The sequence below is a fragment of the Carcharhinus amblyrhynchos genome, chromosome 2, assembly GCF_965287045.1.
Source record: "Carcharhinus amblyrhynchos chromosome 2, sCarAmb.v2.hapA, whole genome shotgun sequence".
Lineage (NCBI taxonomy): Eukaryota > Metazoa > Chordata > Chondrichthyes > Carcharhiniformes > Carcharhinidae > Carcharhinus > Carcharhinus amblyrhynchos.
The window spans coordinates 11779789-11803547 of NC_137325.1; the positions used below are offsets into that span (position 1 = coordinate 11779789).

Below are 23759 nucleotides of genomic sequence, written 5' to 3' on the forward strand. Positions count from 1 at the left end.
ACTTACCCACAAGCTCTCCTCTTACAAATCACTGCCTCTCTTCAGTGCTTCCAAGGTTTACATTGTCAAAATTGCATGAAAACTATCAAATTTGCAATAAATCGGGAATTTTAAAGGCTGTCTGATTCTATTGGTAAGCAGGTTTCACCTAATGTTCAAAGAGAAAATGAATTTTTACTGATTGCCAATTATGATCACTGCAGTTAGCAGAGAATCCTTTAGCTGCCCAGATCTTAAATTCTTGAATTCCCTCCAGCACGAAGACACTCCATAAATCCTACCTTTTTGATCCAACTTCTAGTCACCTTCCCTTATATCTCCTTGTGGTTCAGTTTCAAATTTTGATGATGCTCTTGTGAAGTGCTTTGGGATGCCTTACTACATTAAAAGTGCTATTATAAATGCAAAGCAGTTTATGTATCCTAAGTAGCCAGCTAAATAGATTGTAACAATACTGGGAAAGATTTAGAGTTGATGTTTGATTTTTTTCATAAATTGGCACGTTAATTTATTTCAATGTGATAAGTGCCATTTAATATCAATTTTTCTTTCACCAGATGTATGAAGAAATTATGACAGCACTTGAACAAGCTGCAAAGGATGATTCTACACTGACTGTAATGACAGGTATACTTCCATTTCAGTTGTGTCCGCAAGATTTTCCACCAAGATCACTTGTATTTAGAGATTTGGCTACCATCCTGAATCTCATAATGTAGTCAGACCTTCACTACTGCTAACAATAAACACCAGGGTGGGGAGGGCTCTAGCAGTGCAACAGGCCAGGAGACATCAGTGGAGGCCATTTATTGGGTTCCCGGCTGGGCACCACAGCCTCTGCACATCTCCCAGATAAAGATTTTTCACATAATCGGAGCTGATTTCAATACAATAGTCGCAATTTGAATGCCATTAACAGGCCCACAAATGCAGTACTCGCGGCCGACCCTACTGGAGGGAACAGAGGCCATTGAGGCTCCATCCCCAACACTGCCCAAGAAGCATCTTGACATGACCCACTGGGCATCAGGCAGTGCTAAGGGGATGAGGCCAGAAGGGACGGGACCTATAGCAAGTGCGATTGGTGGAAATGGGGAGGGTCCCATTGCCACTCCTCAAAGGGATTAGTGACAGAGGGAATATATAGATCGGAGCTAACCATCCACGATGGGGGCGGGGAGGTGGAACGGGAGGTGTGGTCGGTACTGCCGGGGAAAGGTTAAATGAGGGGAGCATCAGGGCTTGCCCAGAGAGGTCTGGGAGGCCAGCAATCGAGGGTGTGGGGGGCCACGGGGTTAGCCAGCAGTCAGGAGGCTGGCAGTGTGGAGCTCTTGCACATGAAGCCAATCTCCATTCTCACAGATCGTCGCATGTCCACGCTGCCAGTCTCCCGACTGCTAGCCTCTCCAGTGGGAATAGGCCGTGCCCTCTGATTTTTCAATGTGAATCTTGTTAGGGCATTCTGCAATGCTCAGTGTGGGAGATTCATTTTGAAAATCCTGCTGAAGAAATCGCTGGGAGTTACTCCAGTTTTCACGCAAATTCTGCACTTAGAATTTTCTTGGGACAGTCCCCAGGTATACCTTTATGCAGGTCGGTTTGATTGACTCCTCAGAGAAGAGAAAGTCAGTCAGCCCCATTTTGCTATTTTGATTCTAAGTGCTGGGCAGACTTGAAACTGGGAGTGTTTCAGATCTGACTTTTATGCCTGTTTTCAGGTGCTCCCATAAGCACTCTGCCTGCAAAAATATCAGCAATTCCAAATCATGCTGCACAAGCCTGCAGTTACGATTGAGCCTCCAACTGCATATGAGTGAATCGGACTTTTACGGAGCTTGTCTGGATTCAATTCTGGATGGGATTTTCAGTTGGGGAGAGTGACTGAAAAGAAAGTTGGGGTGGCAACCCTGAACAAATGTGCCGGCTGTGGAGGTGGATTGGGCACAAGGCCTGTGTCTGTGCTCCAGCACTATGTTTTAAGTGGTAAAGGGAGAAGTGCCAGTGAAGTTGGGTGTACAGCCCATTAAGTAAATTTAAATGCATGCAAATGTTCAATTTCAGCCGTGGCTTTGCTGAAATGTTCTTATGTGTAAATATTAGGTGAGGACGGGACCAAATGCATTTTGATGATGCATGCAAAATTGTACAGCACAATAACAGGCCATTTGGTTTAACAGGTTCCTGCTTCACACAAGTCTCTCATCAGCATATCCTTATGTTTCCTTCTCCCTCATATACTTACCTAGTTTCCTCATAAGTAAATTTATTGGCTGCAAACACTGTGTGCAGGATTGTACATGAAGATGAAAAATGCGAGAAGGGAATTTGTGCCCATGGAACCAATTCTTAGCTTTGCAAGTAAAAATAATAGACTGAGGCCCAGAATTTTGACAGGATGGAGGGCTCCTTTAGTCTTCTTCGGGATTTTTGTCTTAATAAAGGTTCTAAGTCCTCTCTCGAATCCTGTATTTACCATATTCATGGGGATATAACTGAAATCGGGTTGAGGTTCACACATACATGAATATGCTGCGGGAATGGGTGGAGAGCATAAATGAATATAGGGAGTGTGTGGAAAGGTGAGAGCTGGAGGGATGTTTTTGTGTTATGTTGTTATTTTGTATTTATTAAAACACAGTGCTGGAGCACAGACGCAGGCCTTGTGCCCATCCTGCCTCCACAGCCGGCGCATTTGTTTGGGGTTGCCACCCCAACTTGTTTTTCAGTCACTGAAAATCCCACCTACAGGCGTCCATTTTTAAAGGTCAGGTTCACTAAGCCGCTAGCTGCATTATGGTAAGTTTTAAAAGATCTAATTTGAATGTTAGTGAATGGATAAAATTTATTTATTAGTCACAAGTAGGCTTACATTCACGCTGCAATGAAGTTACTATGAAAATCCCCTAGTTGGATCAATGAAGGGGGTGGGAAGGAATCAATGTGAATGACTGGGGGTAGGAGAGGTTCAGTTCTATGGTTACCCTGGAGTTGATATCCAAGGAAGTACATCAGAACTGTCTGGAGAATCAGACTCTAAGTCAGAGTTGAAGACATTTGTAGAGAGTACTGGAAAGCAGGGGAAATATCCATTGAAAGTTGAAACTTCCTGGGCAATTCCCACATACGTCAGCAGGTTAGGACTTCTATGGGATCTCCTGTGCACATCTCAGACTGGAAGATTTGGGCTATAGAGAACAAAAACATTTACCAAAGTAAACTAATTTTCAACAGTGCGTGAAAAAGTGGGCAAATTTGTTGATTGACTTTCTTTGGTTTAACTTGAGATTCTTCTAAAATAGTGGACAACTTAACACATTTTGGTATCTTAGTAGAACATTAATCCTTATTAGTTTTATTTATGTTTATAATGTGCAGAAAGCTTTTTCACATTTATTGTGGCTTCAGCAAAATCATAACACAGTAAAATATCAGCAATACCAAACTTAATATGATCTGCATTTTTAAAATTAAACCACTGCCAAGATGTTTTTTGGAGGATAATGGCAATTATTTATTCAATGCATGACCAACTATTTTCATACTTACTCAAGGGCCATGAATAGTCATCTGCAAGATTGAAGAGGCCTATCTAAACCCATTTAGTCCTGAACTATGTGCAGTCATCAGTTAATTGGCCATAATGCATGTGTTAAATGGTTTGAACACATAGATCATTGTTTTTTATAGCTTCACAGGTACCTTTCTGCTTCAAACATTCAAACAGTGCCAGAGAAAAGATAGCCAATTTTATTGTAAAACTTTGAAACATGGTGTATAAGAAAACCTCTGTAAATGGTGGACCATTATGCTACATTTTTTGTCAGTCTCTGTTCATGTCTGTGCTTTGTTCTGTTGGCCATTCTCCTTGCACTGCACCTTTATGCTGATATTGCGCCCTTCAATCGTAACAGTTTATGTTGCTTCAGCTCATCTGGTTAGATACATAGGCATGCACTTAATACACAAACTGTTTTGCATAATCTATTTTGCCCGAAAGCAGTGACTAAATCCATAGAATCCCTGCAATGTAGAAGGAGACCATTCAGCCCATTGAGTCTGTGCTGACCCTCCATGAAAGCATTGTACCTAGACTCATCCCCCTAACCCTGCGCAATGTTTCTGTATGGGAGACAGCTCAGCTGATGAGAATAATCTTCCAAACTGAGTAACCTATTTTACTCTCAGATGAGAGGACTGTTATTTCTCTTCCTCTTCCAGGACGACCATAATACATGGGGCTGCCCCTCACTCCAGATAAGGTACAGTGTTCACAATGATATGTTCAATTGGGTATCTTAACTATTTGACGTGCTTTTCTCCACTGAATACAAATCTTGCCAGTGAACCTGAGTAGTTAAGTGTTACTGACAAAAGAACCTAAATGATCTGGCTTACGTGGTACTGTTGGTGACTGGCATTGTGATAAAGAACAATACAGCATAGGAAACAGGCCCTTCAGTCCTCCAAGTCTGCACCGCTCATTGGTCCAACTAGACTATTCTTCTGTATCCCTCCATTCCCAGTCTGCTCATGTGACTATCCAGATAAGTCTTAAACGATCCCAGTGTGTCTGCCTCCACCACCCTGCTTGGCAGTGCATTCCAGGCCCCCACACCCTCTGTGTAAAATACGTCCCTCTGATATCTGAGTTAAACCTCACCCCCCCTCACCTTCAATCTGTGATCCCTCGTGTTTGTCACCTCTGACCTGGGACACTGTTCACCCTATCCATACCCCTCATAGTTTTATACAGCTCTATTAGGTCTCCCTTCATTCTCCCGTCTTTCCCGGGAGAACAACCCCAGTTTACCCAATCTCTCCTCATATCTAAGACAGATCTGGAACCTTTTCTGTGTGTTCATTGAATTTCAGCACACACTCCATTCCATCTCTGTCCTTTATAGCAATTTTACAGATTATGCCTTTGAAAGCAACAAGAGTAGATGACTTAACCCCTCAAGCCTGATCCGCCATTCAACAAGACATGAGTGGTCTGTGTCCAATAGCTATATAACCACCTTACCTCATATTCTACGACACCTTTGGTTAACAAAATTTTATATCTAAGATTAATAAATTAACATTTGATCTTGAATTAATTGCCATTATGGAATTGAGTTTCAAACTTCTGCCACTCTTTTGAATGGAAGTGTTTCTTAAAGCCATTCTTGAAAGATCTATATTGTTAGTCTACGACCTCTATTTCTAGAAATACCGTTCAGTAGAAATAGTTTCTCCCTATTTACTTCACCTGTTCTCCTTATTATCTTAAGTTTCAACCAAATCATTGGTTAGGCTTCTAAATTCCACATGGAAACATTACATGGGTTAGAGGGATGAGTCTAGGTATGATGCTATTATGGAGGGTCAGTGCACAGTTCTAATTTGTGTAATCTCTCCTTGAAATCTAACCTTTAGAATCCACATTTGGCTTCCAAGATCAGTATATCCTTTGTAAGGTCTGGTGCCTAGAACAGAACACAGTACTCAAGGTGTAACCTAACTATTTGTAGTATAATTTCTACATCCTTGTATTCTAACCCTCTAGATATAATGTCAGTAGTCTTTTCGATCATTTTCTGCACCTGTCCATAATATTCTATGTACTTGGATTGCTAAGTTGCTTTGGAACACTGCTGTTCTAGCTTTTCACCATTTAGTAGGTATGCCTCTGATCTATCCAGTCCCAGATTTAGGCATAAGCTAAACAAGCTACAGTTTAGGGCCTCACAATCTGCAGGGGCCTCACAAAATTTCAGAAGGTTTACAATGAAGAGAACATTAAGAGAGGATACCAGATACCAGAAGTACTTCCATGCTTATGTCAAGCAGAATTATCCAGGAAAAGAACAAATTTGCCACAAAGGTATGTATCAAATCATCTTCCAAGACCAGATTCATTTAGCTTTCCCTAATGCGGAAGCAATACTACAACCATTCTTATGTCTGATGATAACAAATTTTTCAGGAGAAAGGTCATTTTCACAGCTAAAGAAAATCAAAAGTGAACTGAGAGCAACCATGTCTCAAGAGAAATTGTCTGCACCTAGTATCATGCGCATAGAAAGCGATAAGCTGCATAGCATATCATTTGAGGACATAAAACATTTTCTTTCTTGATTTCTCAAAAGCAAAATCATGAATTAAGTTGTATCTGATATCTGTTTTCTGATTTTGCAAATGATTTCATTATTACTTATGTTAATAAAAGTGATCAAGATTAGTTAGTTTGTCAGCATTTTGCATTTATATTAATGTATCTTAAAATTATTTTAAAAATTACATTTAAGTAATGTTTCCAAGGTATACCATATTATAAGCTATGAGAGAGATCAAGCCAGCCAAATGATAAATATGTAATGAGTAAATGTATTCATTTGAAAATAATTTGTATTTTTCACTTTAAATGCCTTGCTATTAAATAATTAAAAGGCATAATTATGTTTTCAATTTTTTTGTAGCAACCCAACGTCCTGTTTTGATACGCACCTTTGTGAGAACTTTTGGTGTAACTTCTTAACAAGGGGCCTCCAAGTTTTATATAGCTTAGGGCCTCACAAAGTCTAAATCCAGCACTGGATCTATCCTTTCTTGGGTCCAAAATGATGACCTACATTGAAATCCATTTGCCATAGTTTTGCCCATTTACCTCATTTAATAATATTTCTTTGACATTTTCTTCACTCTCCACTGCCTACAGTGCCATCTATCTTTGTATTATCAAGAAACTTGGATACGTGGCTCTCTATCCCATCATCCTCTTTGTTAATAAATACGGCGAATAGTTGAGGTCGCAGCCCACACCTCCAGGACTAGACATACCCTCTCAGAGAATACCTGCCCATTATCGTCATATCCTCCCAATTAGGCTACCTGCTCAAAACCCCTGATTCCTGCCACTTGGAATCTATCTTTATAATGAAGTTCCTCCCCTCTTTCCTAAAGTATGGCACCCAAAACTAGATGCGCTACTCTGGCTGAAGCCAAACTAGTGCCCTATACCCGTTCAACATAATCTCCTTGCTCTTATTCTCTATGTCCAAAGCCTAGGGTCCTCTATGTTTTATTAATGACTTATGCACATTTACACCAAAGTTCTTTTGCTCCTGCAATCCTTTAGAATCATGCCCTTTATTTTGTATTGTCTCTTCATGTTTTTCCTACCAAAATTAATCACTTCTTATTTCCCCACATTAAACGTCACCTGCCACCAACTTGTATTCTAACCTAGAAGATCTTAGTTAGGCCACCGTTCCATCAACTTGTCAATGTTCCTTTGAAGTTTCGATACAAATGTTTCAGTTTGGTGCTCTCTGTCTACTTACATTTTTTAACTACCACATTTTAAAGGGACATTTTAAATCCCTATATTTCCAATCTGGTCACGTGGCTATCTAGATAAGTCTTAAACGATCCCAGCATGTCCACCTCAACCACCTTGCTTGGCAGTGCATTCCAGGCTCCCACCACCCTCTGTGTAAAATACATCCCCCTGACATCTGTGTTGAACCGTGACCCCTTGTGTTCGTCACCTCTGACCTGGGAAAAAGCTTCCCACTGTTCACCCTATCTATGCCCTTCATAATTTTATACACCTCTATTAGGCCACCCCTCATCCTCCGTCTTTCCAGGGAGAACAACTCCAGTTTACCCAATCTCTCCTCATAGCTAAGACCTTCCATACCAGGCAACATCCTGGTAAACCTTTTCTGTACTCTCTCCAAAGCCTTCACGTCCTTCTGGTAGTGTGGCGACTAGAACTGGATGCAGTATTCCAAATGTGGCCTAACCAACATTCTATATAGCTGCAACATCACATGCCAACTTTTATACTCTATGCTCCGTCCAATAAAGGCAAGCATACCATAAGCCTTTTTCACCACTCTCTCCACCTGTGCTGCCACCTGTAAGGATCTGTGGACTTGCACACCCAGGTCCTGTGTGTCTATACTCCTGATGGTTCTGCCATTTATTGTATAGCTCCCCCCTATATAGATCTACCGAAATGCATCACTTCACATTTATCGGGATTAAATTCCATCTGCCATTTCTCCGCCCAATTTTCCAGCCTATCTATATCCTGCTGTATTCTCTGACAATGTTCATCACTATCCACAACTCCAGCAATCTTTGTGTCGTCCGCAAAGTTACTGATCACACCAGCTACATCTTCTTCCAAATCATTTATATATATCACAAACAGCAGAAGTCCCAGTACAGAGCCCTGCGGAACACCACTAGTCACAGACCTCCAACCGGAAAAAGATCCCTCCACTGCAACCCTCTGTAGGATGGGGATAGAGGGATATGGTCCCCAGAAGCATAGGGGGTTTTAGTTCAATTGAGCAGCATGGTCAGTGCAGGCTTGGAGGGCTGAAAGACCTGTTCCTGTGCTGTAATTTTCTTTGTTCTGTGTTCTTACACTACTTTGAATTTTTACTTCCGTCATCAGGTTATAGGCAGCAAGAGGCGCACCTGTACAATAATACAAATTTTACTCCATTGTATCCCACTCAGTTGGAATAAAAATATAGGCTGAAATTTTCCGGCCATTAATGCTTTGCCACTGCTGCAAGTGAGGATAGAGAATTTAGCACTCAGCCAAATCTCCATTTAGTGCAGCGGAACCAAAGAATTCTGTCAGCAGGAATGGCCGGAAAATTGAAAGTTTATTTATTAATGTCACAAATCAGCTTACATTAACACTGCAGTGAAGTTCCCTCTAGTCACCACTCTCCAGCGCATGTTCAGGTACACTGAGGGAGAATTTAGAATGGCCAATGCACCTAACCAGCACGTCTTTCAGACGGTGGGAGAAAACCGGAGCACCTGGAGGAAATCCATGCAGACATGGAGAACGTGCAAATTCCACAGACAGTGACCCAAGCCAGGAATCAAACCCAGATCCCTGGCACTTTGAGGCAGCAGTGCTAACTGCTGTACTACCGTGACTGCTTTAACTACATTCGATGACACCAACTTTTTATTCCAAAAGTCTTTTGTTTCGGGATTTAATAATTTAAAAGCCACCATGAATCTAATTGTTCCATTTTATAACTTTGTTAGAAGAGTAAATTTATCAGAATGAATACATTTAATATGATGTCCTTATTTTCTGGATCCATTATCAATAAGCCTTTCTCCACCAGTTCAAATGCATTTTGTTGCTGCTTATTTGTTAGTGTTTGTGTTGCTGTGACACTAATCTGTATCAATGCTTCTTTCTCGGCACCTTGAAAACTATACAGATGTTTCTTAACAATCGCCAATTAATGCATTTATAAGAACATAAGAAATAGGAGCAGGAGTAGGCCATCTAGCCCTTCGAGCCTGCCCCGCCATTCAATAAGATCATGGCTGATCTGTTGTGTCTCAGTTCCACATTCCCGCCCTCTCCCCATAACCCTTAATCCCCTTGCCTATCAAAAACCTATCAACCCGCGTCTTAAATATATTTAGCGAGGATAATATAATTATTATGCACGGTCCTTGTCCTATTTTGCTCTGCAGTCAATCAAGCTAATTCTTGTGCTCTCAAAGTGTATTTTTTCAACTCCTGAATACATTTTAAAATTCCAATTCTTGTGCATTCTAGTTTAATTTCAGCCTGTTTGCATGCAGTATTAATATCCCAACCTTGTTGGCAACAAATACGGCAACTTAAGTTCACACCAAATCTTTTTTTATGCATAACAGAAGTCATCCCATTGGCAAACTCTCACTCTGAGTCAAATCATGAAATTGATAAAATAATCTGTACAGTGATTTGAGTGAAAAATCAATCCTTTTACTGTCTTTGATTTGATGTGCAGGATTTCTACTATACACCCACATGAACTCAGAGGATGATTAATATGTCATATCAGATGTCTTTGTACCAAACTGAATTGCCAAGATGGTTTATTCGCAATTTTTTTACGAGCAAAAAATATAGTCAGTTGGTCAACTCAGCTTGATAAACGGTATTTTTAAACCAGTGCACAAAGAAATTAAACCAATAGATCTCATCTTTCTTTCCAGTTCCTTTGCCGCATTCATAAGTAATAGTAAATTTTTTTCAATAGTTGAATTAATCCTCACTGGTTGTGGTCATAAAGTTGAGGGGGTTGAGCTATGAGGAGAGGCTGAATAAACTAGGCTTGTACTCGTTAGAGTTTAGAAGAATGAGGGGAGATCTCATTGAGACATATAAGATGATGAATGGGATGGATAGGATAGAGGTGGAGAGACTCTTTCCGCTCAGAAAGGACAGTAGGACTAGGGGGCACAGCCTCAAGACAAAGGGGGGGTGGTTTAGAACGGAGTTGAGGAGGAACTTCTTCACTCAAAGGGTGGTGAATCTCTGGAATTCTCTGCCCGTTGAGGTGGTGGAGGCTGCCTCGCTAAATATTTTTAAGACGCGGGTTGATGGGTTTTTGATAAGCGAGGGAATTAAGGGTTATGGGGAGAGGGCGGGAATGTGGAACTGAGCCACGACAGATCAGCCATGATCTTATTGAATGGCGGGGCAGGCTCGAAGGGCTAGATGGCCTACTCCTGCTCCTATTTCTTATGTTCTTATATCTACTGGATATACATACCGGTGGGATCTTACATAAAGTGGCAAAGTATCAGGATCTGACTGAAAACTGGCATGTTTCTCTCCAGAGAAGCAGGCAGGTTTTCTCTCCAGATCTACTGACACTTTGTCCAAAAAGAGCAGCATTTCATGTTGTCATTTTAAGGGGTGGGGCTTAAAGTCAGCAGTAAAGCTGGCTCCACAAAGATGGCACCTGATCAGAGCAAAAATTAACCTTTCCTCGCCATTGAGGCATCAGAGTCTTGCACCATCAAAAAAAGTCATCACTGGCAGCTCCCCCACCAGCCCCATCATCACCAGCATCTACTTCTCATCCTCCACCCCCGATCATCACCAAGCTTTCAGAAATGGTGTTCCTTCGTCAGGTGTGTGGAACCTTCCACACACCTGATGAAGGAACACCGTTTCCAAAAGCTTGTGGGATTACTATCAAATAAACTGGTTGGACTTAAACCTGGTGTTGTGAGACTTCTTACTGGGTCTATACCAAGAGGCAGTGCCCAGGCATGTCCCTCTTCCCAAGGACTATACTCACCTTTATGCCCACAGAGGGATCCCCACAACAGGTTCACATCTGGATGAACCATTTGTAAACCTTGCCAACATGACGTCGTGTCGGCAATGTTTGCAAAGATGGTGGGGGGTGGGTTGAAAATGTGGCGGGGGAGGGGTGTGGAGGCAGGGGCCTGAGAATTATATTGAAACACTTGCAAATACATTTAAAATAAGGCCTTTGTGGATGTGAACCTCATGATGTTACCAGCAAGGTCTGGGGAAAATTGCGAAACCCGATCTCTCTGGAAAGACTTGCGTTTCCCGATTCCCTCTGGATTTTCAGCCTGCGTCACCGATCTGTCTGGCGATGAATGCAAGCTGAAAGTCATTCTCATTGTCTCTGTCTGTTGCAGCTCAATCAAAATCAAAACTCGAGATTAGATATGTTCAAATCTAGAGTCTGAGAATTCAATCAGTTCTAAATACGATGGATAGTTCATTACACCAACGTACACAAAGGTCAGTCAGACACCCTGAGGTGGGAGGTATGATGGTGTGTTACTAAAGAGTGCCATCGAAATTGGCATTAATTGGATGGTCATGCATCCTCTTGTCAGTTTTTCTGTGATGATGACCTTGATTCTTCTATTATCAATAGTCTGTTGTAAAGACATTTAATCTGGCAGCTAGTCATGATTTCCAGCTCTTTGTGCCTCCATAAATTTCTGGAGGGTGGGACCATTAGTGTTCGAAACACTTGAGAGATGGCTTCGGTTATACAGTATAGGTGCCCTTCTCATAGTTTATGCATACAAATTCTCAATTCCGAAGGTACCATTTGAAATGGGCATTCAGGGTTGCTCGGGAATTAGTTGTGACAGTAAATGATTTAAAGGAGTGAGATTTGAACATGATTCCACTTCCTTGTACACTTGTTACAATACTGACAAATGAGTACACTACTGTAGAAATGTTCAGTGAAACATTGACATTTCATCCTGTTGTTGTCAAGTACTGGGTCAGTTGCTAGATTACTCTGGCAGTTGCCTGCAGACTTATTAATGTATTATTCTGGTTGAATCCAGTTTCATAGTTGTACTTGAACAGCTTGGCTAAAGGAGTAGGCCATTCTAGTACACAGGTCTTCAGTATTTCAAATGTATTGCAAATATTTTAGTTCCTGCTGGTGTTTCAGAAAGCAATTTGGGCGTTTCTTCAACAATGGGTGTGCACTTAGGCATTACTTTATTTAACTCTGTGTAGGCCAAACATCAGTCTCATAGAATTGTCTGGCTTTCTGAGCGTATGGGTGAATTGGTCACAAAAGTGTCTTGCCTTAACATGCCCTTCTTAATGAGTGAGGCTATTACCTCTTCCAAAAAAGGAATACTTTCCTGAGAATCAAATACTGTTTGCGAAAAGAATGACAAAGTCTGTTAATTATTTCTTCAACCTACAATTTCTAACAATTATGCTTACTCTTAGCAAACACTAATGACTGCTTCGTAATTAACTTTTGGACTTGGTTATCCCAATGGCAGTGAATTTCATATGCTGAAGCTTCTTTAATTGCAAAGACTGAAATCTCAGCTAGTTCACTACTTCCCTATCTATCTACATGCCACCTTGGTGATAAACAACAAGAACTTGGTATTGCTTTAATGCATTGCTGCCCACTACCACTTCTGTATTAACAGCGTTCATAAATACTGGTGATTCAAGATTAATGAGATTGCTGGTACTCGCAGCTCTTGTCCAACACTAGACTCACCCCAAATGCAAGTTATATATTCGCTTAGATTACTCTGTGCTCAGTCCTATATGTGCAACACCGCCAAGTCTTTCTCCAACGTAATTCAAGTTTGTTCTAGTTTACCACATGAACGAGACTTTCTGGTTGTTCCCGTTGAACAATCTTTTTGTTCTGCTGCCTGGAGCCCCAGCAGCAGAGTGTACGAACAACAAGAAACCTCCTGCTGCCAGCCAATGGCGGGCTGCCTCCGCTGCTGAAAAACACATGGTGGGGGGAATGCACAAAGCCCACCCCATGTATTTACATCGCTGTTATTACTTTGTAATCCTTCCATTTCTCATTCACACCACTGTTGGAGGAGTAGTACGTTCTGTTGTTGCACATAAATTCTGTTGATTTGGAGGTTGTTCTGGCATTCAGATATCTTTTCTTTTTCCATTTCTTGGTATTTATCTGTGCTTTGTCAAGTTGGCAATTACGGTGATAGATGGTTATTTGTTCATCCTAAGAATCATCTGGGACGGACAAACATTGGCCCGTAACAACTTGCGAGTCAGAATGAGGAGGTACCCCAAGATGTGCTGAGGAAACCCCCCTCCTCCTACTCCTATCCCAAAGGTCCCCAGGTAAGAATTGCCTGGTAAAGTTCATACTGCCATTGAACGATTGCCCTATAATCAGAACTAACTAAAAGTGCAATTAAAATCACACACCTTAGGCGGTTCTGACTGTCTTACAATAGTAGTTACCCTGGAAAAGTTAGAATTAAAACCACTTCTAACTCCCAATCAACTATGATACTGACTCCCTATGAGACTCCTTCCATTCTATGTTGACTCTCACCTCTCCATTGACCAAACATGTGATCCTGCTGAACTCACAGCCCTCTCACTTACCAGCTGAGACCCCCCACTGATCACCGTACACATCCCTCCCACACCAACTGACCAACAACCACCCTGCACCCCCCCCCTCCCCCCCCTGCAATTTTATCCACTTACCTTACAAACCTACCTGCTCCCTGGCTTTAAAGTGGTGGACCTTTAAACTTCCCGCTTTATGGAAGCTAGTGCTTCCATAAAGGGCATGGATCACGGGCCTCCAATCCGTCGAGGATGCATGGGAGAATCTTTGCCCTCTTATGTCTGGGTCTGTGCTGCCATGACCACTACCAGTTTCTGAATATGTAACCTTTAACCTAGATACTGTCTTTAACCATATAACAAGCTTCCTTCACGTGGTCCTCAATTCTAACCCATGGACTTACACTACTGATGTGTAGCTTAACGCTGTCATTAACTCTGGCCTCTTCTGCTTAAGAAAAGTGGAAGGACCCCTGCCAAACCTTGCTGCTGGTGTTGGAGAAGGCTATCCCTGTGTTAAGCCACTGAACCCACATGATCCTCCCAAATGCTTTTCTGGCCCCTGCTTACAAGATCTCAACTTTTCATTAATAATTTTCTCAACGCTTAACCTTCTAGGAACTGCATCTAATACTATATTGTGATATATATCAAAGAACAGCAAATAAAGTCCATCTTAAATCCTGAATCACAAACTGCAAGAATTATTTTCCTCCAGTGCTTAATCCTCTAAATCTGGGTGTCCCAGCTTGAAATGCTGATACAGCATATACAACATCATCAGACAAGTTCCTGACTTAATAGTCTCTGGCTCATGAACTTGAGCTTGTAATGCATTAATTGTCAAACTTTTCAAAATCATCCTGTACCGCACTATTTCTCTGAGAGATTCATCCTCTTTACAGCTACTGGAGTGGGAGAAAAACTCTGGGCGGAATATTCCCTTTTTTCAAAGCGTTGCTTCAGGTGAGAAAAGTGGTGTGCAATCTGCCAGCTGCACTGCCGGCTATTGCTGTCATATTTTCAAACACTCTTGAGGAAAAAAATGCTGGTGGTGGGTCCTATGCTATCAGTGCCCACCCTCCGGCAATGATGGCCTTCCAGTGATTGGGGACCGTTTCTTACAGTGTCCTGATTTTTGGCTCTCACAGGATTTTGAGGCCCCTTCACCATTTGTGCCCACAGCAAATAGGGATGCAAAATCCTGGCTTGTATCTCCATTATCATCTAAATCATCCAAATTGTTTGTCTTGTCGCCATGGGATCTAATAATCACCATTGAAACTATTGGTTGCTATTTTCCTGGTTTTTCAACTGCTCAATCTACATTGGTCTCTTGAGACCATTTAATCAATTCCTGGAGAGCCCTGCATGCATCCTTCAATTCCTCTGAGGCCAGCGTTTTCCTTCTAAGACTGCTTCAACTACTTTACTTCTGCAACTCACACATAAAATTCCCTGCTTGTAAAATTGTTGTTGTTTGATGCTGTAACACTGCTGACTGATCTACTACATCACTTTCTGCATCTGCTTTTTATAGCTTTTCATTCTCCTCCTCTGCCCCTCTACTGTGCACTCCACTTTTTGCCTATTTAATTAGCCATAGAGCCTGTCTGCTCTAATTTTTACTTGGTCCGCCCAGTTCCTTGAATGAACTTTGTCTTCGTCCTCTGAGGATATTTTACTCCCCTTTCTCCTCTGCTATTTTTTTTCTAACTGTATTCTTTGTTTTTTTTAATCACTGCTCCCATTGCAATCACTATTGCTCCTATTATCCCTTACTTAGCGAAGTCTAGCCACTAATCCAAATGTCTAAGCTTCTGAAATGTTATCATACCAAAATTATCCCAAGGCTCGTGGTCAGGCAATCAACTCAAAGTCTGAAAACTCAGAAAAAGAAGTCCTTTTTATTCCTTGTTTGCCCTTGGAAAAGATCGCTGCTTCTTTCTCCCAGCCTGTTGCTATAAATGTAGGAGTTTGGACTCAATGCCAGAATAAGAAAATTTTCATCAGGGAATAACCTTACTGACATGAAGGACAATCACTGATGTAGAATGCAAACTAACAAGGTTCATTGGACAATAAAGATTAGTACATAACATTTCATCGACGCATGATGCAAAAGTTCAACACCTGTCGGTCTCTCTTTCGTGTGCATCCTGGTCTCTTTGACTCATGACATCCTTAGATTTTAGCTTAGCCAACTTAGTTTTAATAAATATATAAACCCCTTTGCATCTTTAAGACTTGAACTTTAGTGGCTCCTCATTTAATCCACAACATCCCAGGCTACCTTAATGGCTGAAGCTACACACTTGAAAGCTGTCTGCTGAATATGCTCTCTCGCTCTGTTTTAAGGCAATTATATTAACCCTGGCAATCCTGTCCTAACTGGATCCACTGGGTTCTTGTGGTAATTCCTCAGCCCATGACCAGTAGCTGTCACTGACAATATGCAATGCTAATGCTAATTTCCTAGCAAATGCAGTACTCTTAATTTTGTGTTCTGACAATGTCCCCCAGCAAATGTCTCTGATGGTGCTAACTCTTAGCAAATGCAAAGACTTCAGTGACTCCTATTTTTATACTCTTTTTTGAGGTAACTTTGTACTTGAATCACCTGTATTTGCAACTCTTAACCAATGGGAAAGGAGCTCCTAGCTTCCCTGCAACAATATAATGATAATTTGTACCCTTTAACCAGACATCTTGTCTCCATTTGTCCAGCCAATTGGTTTTGTAGCTTTAGCTTCTATTTACTGTTAGGGCAGCATGGTGGCACAATGGTTAGCTTTGCTGCCTCAGAGCGCCAGGGACCTGGCTTCAATTGCAACCTTGGTGACTGTGTGGAGTTTACACGTTTTTCCCATGTCTGCATGGATTTCCACTAGATGCTCTGATTTCCTTCCACAGTCCAACAATGTGCAGATTAGGTGACTTGGCCATGATAAATTGTTCCTTGGTTTCTCAAGATGTGTAGCTTGAGAGGGATTAGCAGGGTAAATGCATGGGAATATGGGGAAAATGTTCTACCAGAGAATCAGTGCAAATTTTCTGCACTGACGAATGGCCTCCTTCTGCACAGTAGGGATTCTACGATTCTAAGCTAGACTTGCTGGAGCCCAGATAAGCACATGTGCCGAAGATGTAACTTCAGTTCATTTCATGTGTTCTTTTTCAAAGCTACATTACAATATTTGGCACTTAAAGTGATGCCAATTTTAATACTTTCTTAGCAACATAACCCAACATTACATACAAATCAACACTCTTCACTACTAAAGTTATGTACCGTACAATTTGATAATATAGTTACTCAGATGTGCCAATGACATGCAATCTAACAATAGAATTATAGAATGATACAAAATAGAAGGGGGCCATTCCGCGTAGCATGCTTGTTCTGGCTCTTTGGTAGAGCTTTCCACTGAGTCCCATTCCCCTGCTCTTTCCTCATAGCTCTATCATTTTTTCCCCTTCAATCTCTACACTGTCAACCCAATCATTAGGATAACATACTTTAATAATTTTAGTTTAGATGCTTCATCCTTTTTGGATACAATTTAGTTTAATTTTGTTTGAAACATACAGCTTTTCCCACAATGTCTCAATGAGGATTGTCCCAGATTTGACTAACTGCATCATAAACAGAAAGCATGGAGAAGTCCACAAACAGGCAGAAGAGGTTTGGTGTCTTACAAAAAGAAACCACTTATAATTTTTAAGCCAGCAGATTTCTAGCTGATATGATTACCCAGAATAGTTACTGCTGCGGCATGTTTTTAAAATTGAAAAATAACAATTATATGAAACTCATATTTGGAAAGGCCTAAGCTGAGTTTGAGTCCAGTAATCTTCAACTTTCTTTAGTTTTGTTTAGTCTAAATCAATACTGAATGTTACAATTTTTGAAAGTAATTGTGGCAGTAGTCTGCTGTAAATTGTTTACAAATGTTACTGATCTCCATTTGGTCACAATGCTGTCTGATCTGGTATATGTCTATTGCTGGTTTTAAATGCTCTCAGAAGTACAAAGAGGCAAAATCTTCTGGAGATACTTTTCAGTTATGTAATTAACCTGAAGAAAATGCTGAAAATTGAAATTATATTTGCGCTATTTGGCCCTAAACCAGAAAACATGAGATGGATTTTGTTTCGGTGTTTTTCTTTCCTGTCTGCACCTTTTTTAGACAGATCGGATTGTTGCATGTCAAATTATCACACTTCCATAGAACCATAGAATCGCTACAGTGCAAAAAGAGGTCATTCAGCCCACTGAGTCTGCACCAGCGCTCTGAAATCGCATCCTATTCAGGCCTTCCCCTCCTACCGATTTCCATAACTCCATGCAATTACCATGACTAATCTGCATGAGTTACACATCTTTGTACATTAAGGGACAATTTAGCATGGCTGATCACCTAACCAGCACATCTTTGGATTGTGGGAGGAAACCAGAGTGCCCAGAGAAAACTCATGCAGTCATGAGGAGAACTTGCGAACTCCACACAGTCAGTCACGCTAGACCAGAATCAGATCCGCTCCCTGGCGCTCTGAGGCAGCAGTGCTAACCACTATGCCATCGCGTCGCTCCAGCCGTAGAGACATATTTAGTGATTGGCTGAAATTAGAGAAATATGTTAACTTACACACAAGTGAAAAATGAGAAGGCTACAGAAATCTAGTAAACAAATTCTCCATTTTTCATTCAAAGCTTCACATAACAAAGCTAAATTACTAAAATAATTTTGTGAAGTTGGCTGCTCAAGGTGGTGCTGAGAATCATTTGAAATTATATTAAATGATGTCTTTTGAATTTACCATCCACTTGAAAATATTATAACAAAAAATCATGAAAAAGCAAACAATTCCAAATGAATAGTTTATCCTCATGTATTTGACACATATCAAATTGACATGACACATTCACTCTCCAGGAACAGAAAATACATTTATTTTTAAGATGAATAATTAAAAGCCTTCTAGATGAATCTGAACTCTTACTGTCTCTTCATCTGCAGGTAGTGGTGACTATTACTGTAGTGGGAATGACTTGAGCAACTTCACCAACATTGGGCCAGAAGGATTAGAACAGAAGTCCAAGAATTCGGGAGAACTACTAAAGTGAGCAATGGGTGATTATTAAAATACACTGAAGGCATGAACAGTGAGTCTGTCAGAAAACATATCAGATGTGGATAAGATATTCACTGTCCATCGCAGTTTTCCACCAAACATATTAGAATAATTTTTTAAAACATATATATAAGCATTGAACTCTGCTTTGTCACTGATATTAAGAAATATATTTGAGCATAGTAATAGCACGTAATTGTTTTCATTAACCTTGATTATTGTAACATTTATCGAAGTATTTTTTCAATTGCTGAATTAACTGACTGATATGGTTTAATTTTCCTCCAACAGGAGATACGTAAGCCATTACATTGATTTTCCAAAGCCATTGATTGGTGTAATTAATGGTCCTGCTGTTGGAGTTGCTGTCACTGTTTTAGGATTATTTGATGTGGTCTATTCCACTGATAAGGTGAGTCTTCTTATGTGCTCCCATCTGGTTGATCTTTTTAATATTTGCAAAAAACCTGCTCTTTCCTGCAGCAAATTGTTTTGAGATAATAAAAATACTAGTGCTGTGTGCTAATGTAACAAATCTGTGTTTCATAATGTTTCAATACAGGCCACTTTCCATGCACCATTTAGTAAACTTGGTCAAAGTCCAGAAGGCTGCTCATCTTACACCTTCCCTAAGATGATGGGTACAAGCAAGGTATGGACAGCAAGTTTCACCACTGAGGTTTCTTAACCAACCGTACCAAACATACTGATAAAATTTACAGGATTGTATCCAGCATTATTGTTAATACATTTGCTGATGCATAACTCTATTAAGCTTTCAAATAAAGAAGTTCCCAAAAATGCATAAATCTACATAGTGCTTCTTGTTAATTTGATTTGTGCCATTTCACATGAGCCATTATATCCAATGAGGAATTCAGGAGCAAGTTCTTTAACTAGAAAGTGGTTAGAATGTGGAACTTGGTAGCACATGAAGTGATTGAGGCAAACAGCACAGGACTTCTAACAAGAGTCTAGACAAAGGATAGCATTGTTGCTTCAGGATCGGAAACACAGTTGGGAAAATTCTCACCTCCACAAAACAGAGCTAGGACAAAGTGTCTCAGAAGATAGGATTTTTGTTCTGAGGTGGCAGGGTTCGCTGGAAGTTGGGTCTGTTACCCCAGAAATGAGTACAGAAGCTGTTGACTGTGACAACAGCTGGCCACAAGGCCTGCCCTTGTGCTTAGGCACCTATCCGAGCTTTTAAAAATAACAAAGCAAGATAGCCCTGAGCTGCACACATATGGCTCATCCATGCCATCTCATGCCTCCTTATTTTTCTTCACTTACCTTCACTGCTTCTCATACCAAATCTCCATACCAAGCTATGCCCTTCTACCCAATCCTCTTTATAGCTCTTTATAGCTGATATGCCTGCTTAAGCCCCTCTACCAAGCCTCATGGTTCTTTATAGCCCCTACACCAACTCATGCCAATCCATGCTGTCTACCCATCACCCTTTGCCCTTACACCTACTAGGACATTTTGACAGTTGACTCTCTGTTAATTCTGACACTTTTCAGAATTCCAACAAGCTTGACATTTAAGATGTTAATGCTCTTTTTACATATATTCAGGTGCCTGGGGCACTTGACCTGTAAGTTCTACCTTACCACTTCCAAAGGGCACCATATCTCTCCTAAAAGGTACCCTACTTCTCCAAAGAACTCTGTGAAGTTTAGACCTGCTCCTACCTATAAGTCTAATTTGTACATGTCATATTTCCCACTTCTGGTTAACAAAAGTCAGACATGACTGAAAGCAGTTTCTGTTTTTATGTGGGAGCTGGCTCCCCAAAATGCACATGCAAATCCCAAACCAGATCCATTCCCATCCCTGTGAAAATGGTAGGTGCCGTATTTGGGGGCAAAGCTTCGGTCTCTTCTGCCATTTTTTCAACAGAGACATTCACAATCACTGTGAAAACCCAGGCCAAAGTGTTCAATTGTAGAAGAGGGGACAACATCACCAAAGAACTGAAGTTGTGGTTAGATAAATACATAAGGGGAAAAGGAATTGAGGGATGTGTTGATGTGATATTAAATAGAATGGAATGAGGTTCATGTGAAACATTATCAACAGCATAGACCTATTGGGCCTGTTTCTGTGCTGTAAAATTGTGTCAAGAAAAGAATTCCTATTCTGATGGTTTGATTGAAACATTTCTAATAGTAAAAAGTAGTTGTGAACCAGTCTTTTATGACAAATGTGTATTTTATCCCAGGGTTACAACACCCTAGAGCTCAGTAATGATTTTCTGGTGGCTCTCAGAACTGCAAATTATAATGTTGAATCTTCCACAATGTAAAGTACAGATATCAAGTAGTAAGCAGAAGCTTTGAAAATAATTTACAAATTCATGTAATTTGTGTGAATCACGGTAACATATGTTGAAATTTTGAGCTAATTAATTGAATTAATGTCATAGATTACTTACAGGTTTTCTGTTGTTCTAAGAATACTCAATCCGGAGCAATCTCTTATTATGGGAGTAGTAAATTCTATCTTATTTTGTTTCTTTCATCCCATTAGGCCAATGAAATTCTGTTGTTCAACAAGAAATTAACAGCAGCTCAAGCTTGTGAACTGGGACTGGTGACTGAGGTATTCCCTGACAGTACATTCCAGAAAGAGGTTTGGAAAAGATTGCACGCTTATGCAAAACTACCCAAAAATGTACGTAAACATTTTCGTTAAAACTTTTCATATTGGTATCAATATGTATTTTATGCTTGGATTGTATGCTCACTCCAACTACTACAAACAAATAAATATTATGGCTACAAGAGCAGTTCAGAGGTTCTGAAACCTGCAGCAACTAACTCATTTCCTGATGCACAAGGCAGGAGTGTGATAGAATACTCTCCACTTGCTCGGATGAGTGCAGCTCCAACAACACTCGAAGCTTGACACCATCCAGGACAAAGCAACCTGATTGGCATCCCGTCCACAAACATCCACTCCCTCCACCATCATCACACAGTGACAGCCATGTGAGCCATCTACAAGATGCACTGCTGGAACTCACCAAGTAACCATCCTAATTTGGAACTATATCGCTGTACCTTCACTGTTGCTGGATCAAAATCTTGGAATTCCTTGCCAACAGCACTGTGGCTCTATCTGTCAATTTTGACTTTTGATGACGATGGAGGTAAAATCTTTCCCTTCCTAACAGCACTGAGTATACCTATACATAATGGACTTCAGCAGTTCAAGAAGGCAACTTACCATCACATTCTCAAGGACAATTAGAGATGGACAATAAATGCTGGCGTAGTTAGTGATACCCACATCCCATGAATGAATAAAAACAAACTTTTGGGTCTTATTCCACACTAGATTTCTGATACAAAGTTCTATACCTTTCCCTTTCTTATTTTATTTGGAATGTAAAGAGCTGAGTCAATGGCTTTACAGTACGTATTATTTAAATTCTTGCATCTGTGCAATTTTCGGTAGTGTGACACTTGGCTAGCACATCATACTAGTTACATTTTGTTCAACAACTCATAATAGTAAAATTATAGAAAATTAGTCCTGGAGGTAGAAAATATACAAATCAAAAATGAAGGAAATAACTAGTAGGGGACAAATGAGAGACACAGAAGGGTAAAAGAGAAAGGGGTGCAGAAGAGCAAAAAAAGAGGGTGACAAAAGGAAAGAGGCAGGAAAAAGGTCAGGAGAGTGGGACAAGAGGACAGATCAGAGCAGGAGGTCTAGGAAATAAAGAGAGGAACAGAACAGCACAATGGGTAGGAGTAGGATGGGGTGAGAGAATAAAAGAGAGAAATACATCAAAATGAAGAAGATGCAGTAGCAGTGAAAGAAAAAAACAAGGTAGAAATATGAGAAGAAGAAAAGACCATTGTTTCAGATTCAATCATTATTGTTCTGAATTACAACAGCTTTATTCTGAGTAACAGGCTGCAAAAAAAATGGTTTGGAAGGTAATTAATTATTAACTTTTTTGTTACTTTCATATATGTCACCACTTTTCACCTGTCCAATGAACACATCACGATACACGTTGCTTAAGTGCTTCATGATTTTGTTCATACAAAATTAGTCGTGCTCAAACCCTGCTTTTAGCACAGCCTTAGTGAAATAAGAGCAAGTGTAGGCCAAACAGCCTTTCAAACTTGTTCCGCAATTTAATCAGATCGTGGCTGATCCCCAAGTCTACTTTCCCTTGATTCTTTTAGGGTCATATCAACCTGAGCCTTAAATATACTCAGATTGAGCATCAACCTTCCTCTAGAAAAGGAAGTTCCAAAGATTCAGGATCCTGAGTGAAGTAATCTCTTCCCATCTTAGTCTGAGGACAGAATTTTCCCGTTCAGCCCACCACAGGAATTATAGCGGCAGGACATACACCATGCAAAGATCCATTGACCTCGGGCGGGATTTTCCGTTTTTCTTGGCAAGCGTGGCTATCAAGTCCTGCCTGAATGTATGTCCCTTTTTCCTGAGATTAAACCCTTTGCTCAGAATCTAAAATGTTGCATTGAGATCACCATTCATTGTTCTATAAATTCCAGAAAGTATAGGTACATTCTATTTAATCTCTCCTCATTGGACAACCCTCCTATGTCACCCTCTTAACTTTCCTTAGATTTTCAAATCCCTCAATAGCTTCTCCTTTCCCTACGTTTGCAATATTGTGCAGCCACTCAGCTCTCTGAGACATCTATGCTCCTGAGTTATTCCCAATTTTAATCACTCTGATCATTGATAGCTATGCTTTCAACTGTCTGGGCCCTAAGTTCTGGAAATCTATCCATATGCTTCACCACCTCACTTTTCTTCTTTAATGCACTCCTTAAAACCTTAAATAATCAAGTTTTTGGTCGTTGGCAAAATGCCTCTTCATATGTCTTTATGCCATGTTTTGTTTTATAATGCTCTTCCAAAGAATCTTGGCACATGT

General features: G+C 40.5%; 1 protein-coding gene across 1 annotated transcript in view; it reads left to right on the forward strand.

Annotated features, from left to right (window-relative positions):
* Nucleotides 1-23759, forward strand: part of eci2 (enoyl-CoA delta isomerase 2) — a 105779-nt gene that overhangs the window by 78722 nt on the left and 3298 nt on the right. Inside the window, exons 5-9 of the mRNA XM_080202102.1 lie at nt 558-627; nt 18712-18814; nt 19118-19238; nt 19389-19478; nt 21362-21505. Coding sequence (XP_080058228.1) covers nt 558-627; nt 18712-18814; nt 19118-19238; nt 19389-19478; nt 21362-21505 — 528 coding nt within the window. The remainder of the gene's footprint in view (nt 1-557; nt 628-18711; nt 18815-19117; nt 19239-19388; nt 19479-21361; nt 21506-23759) is intronic.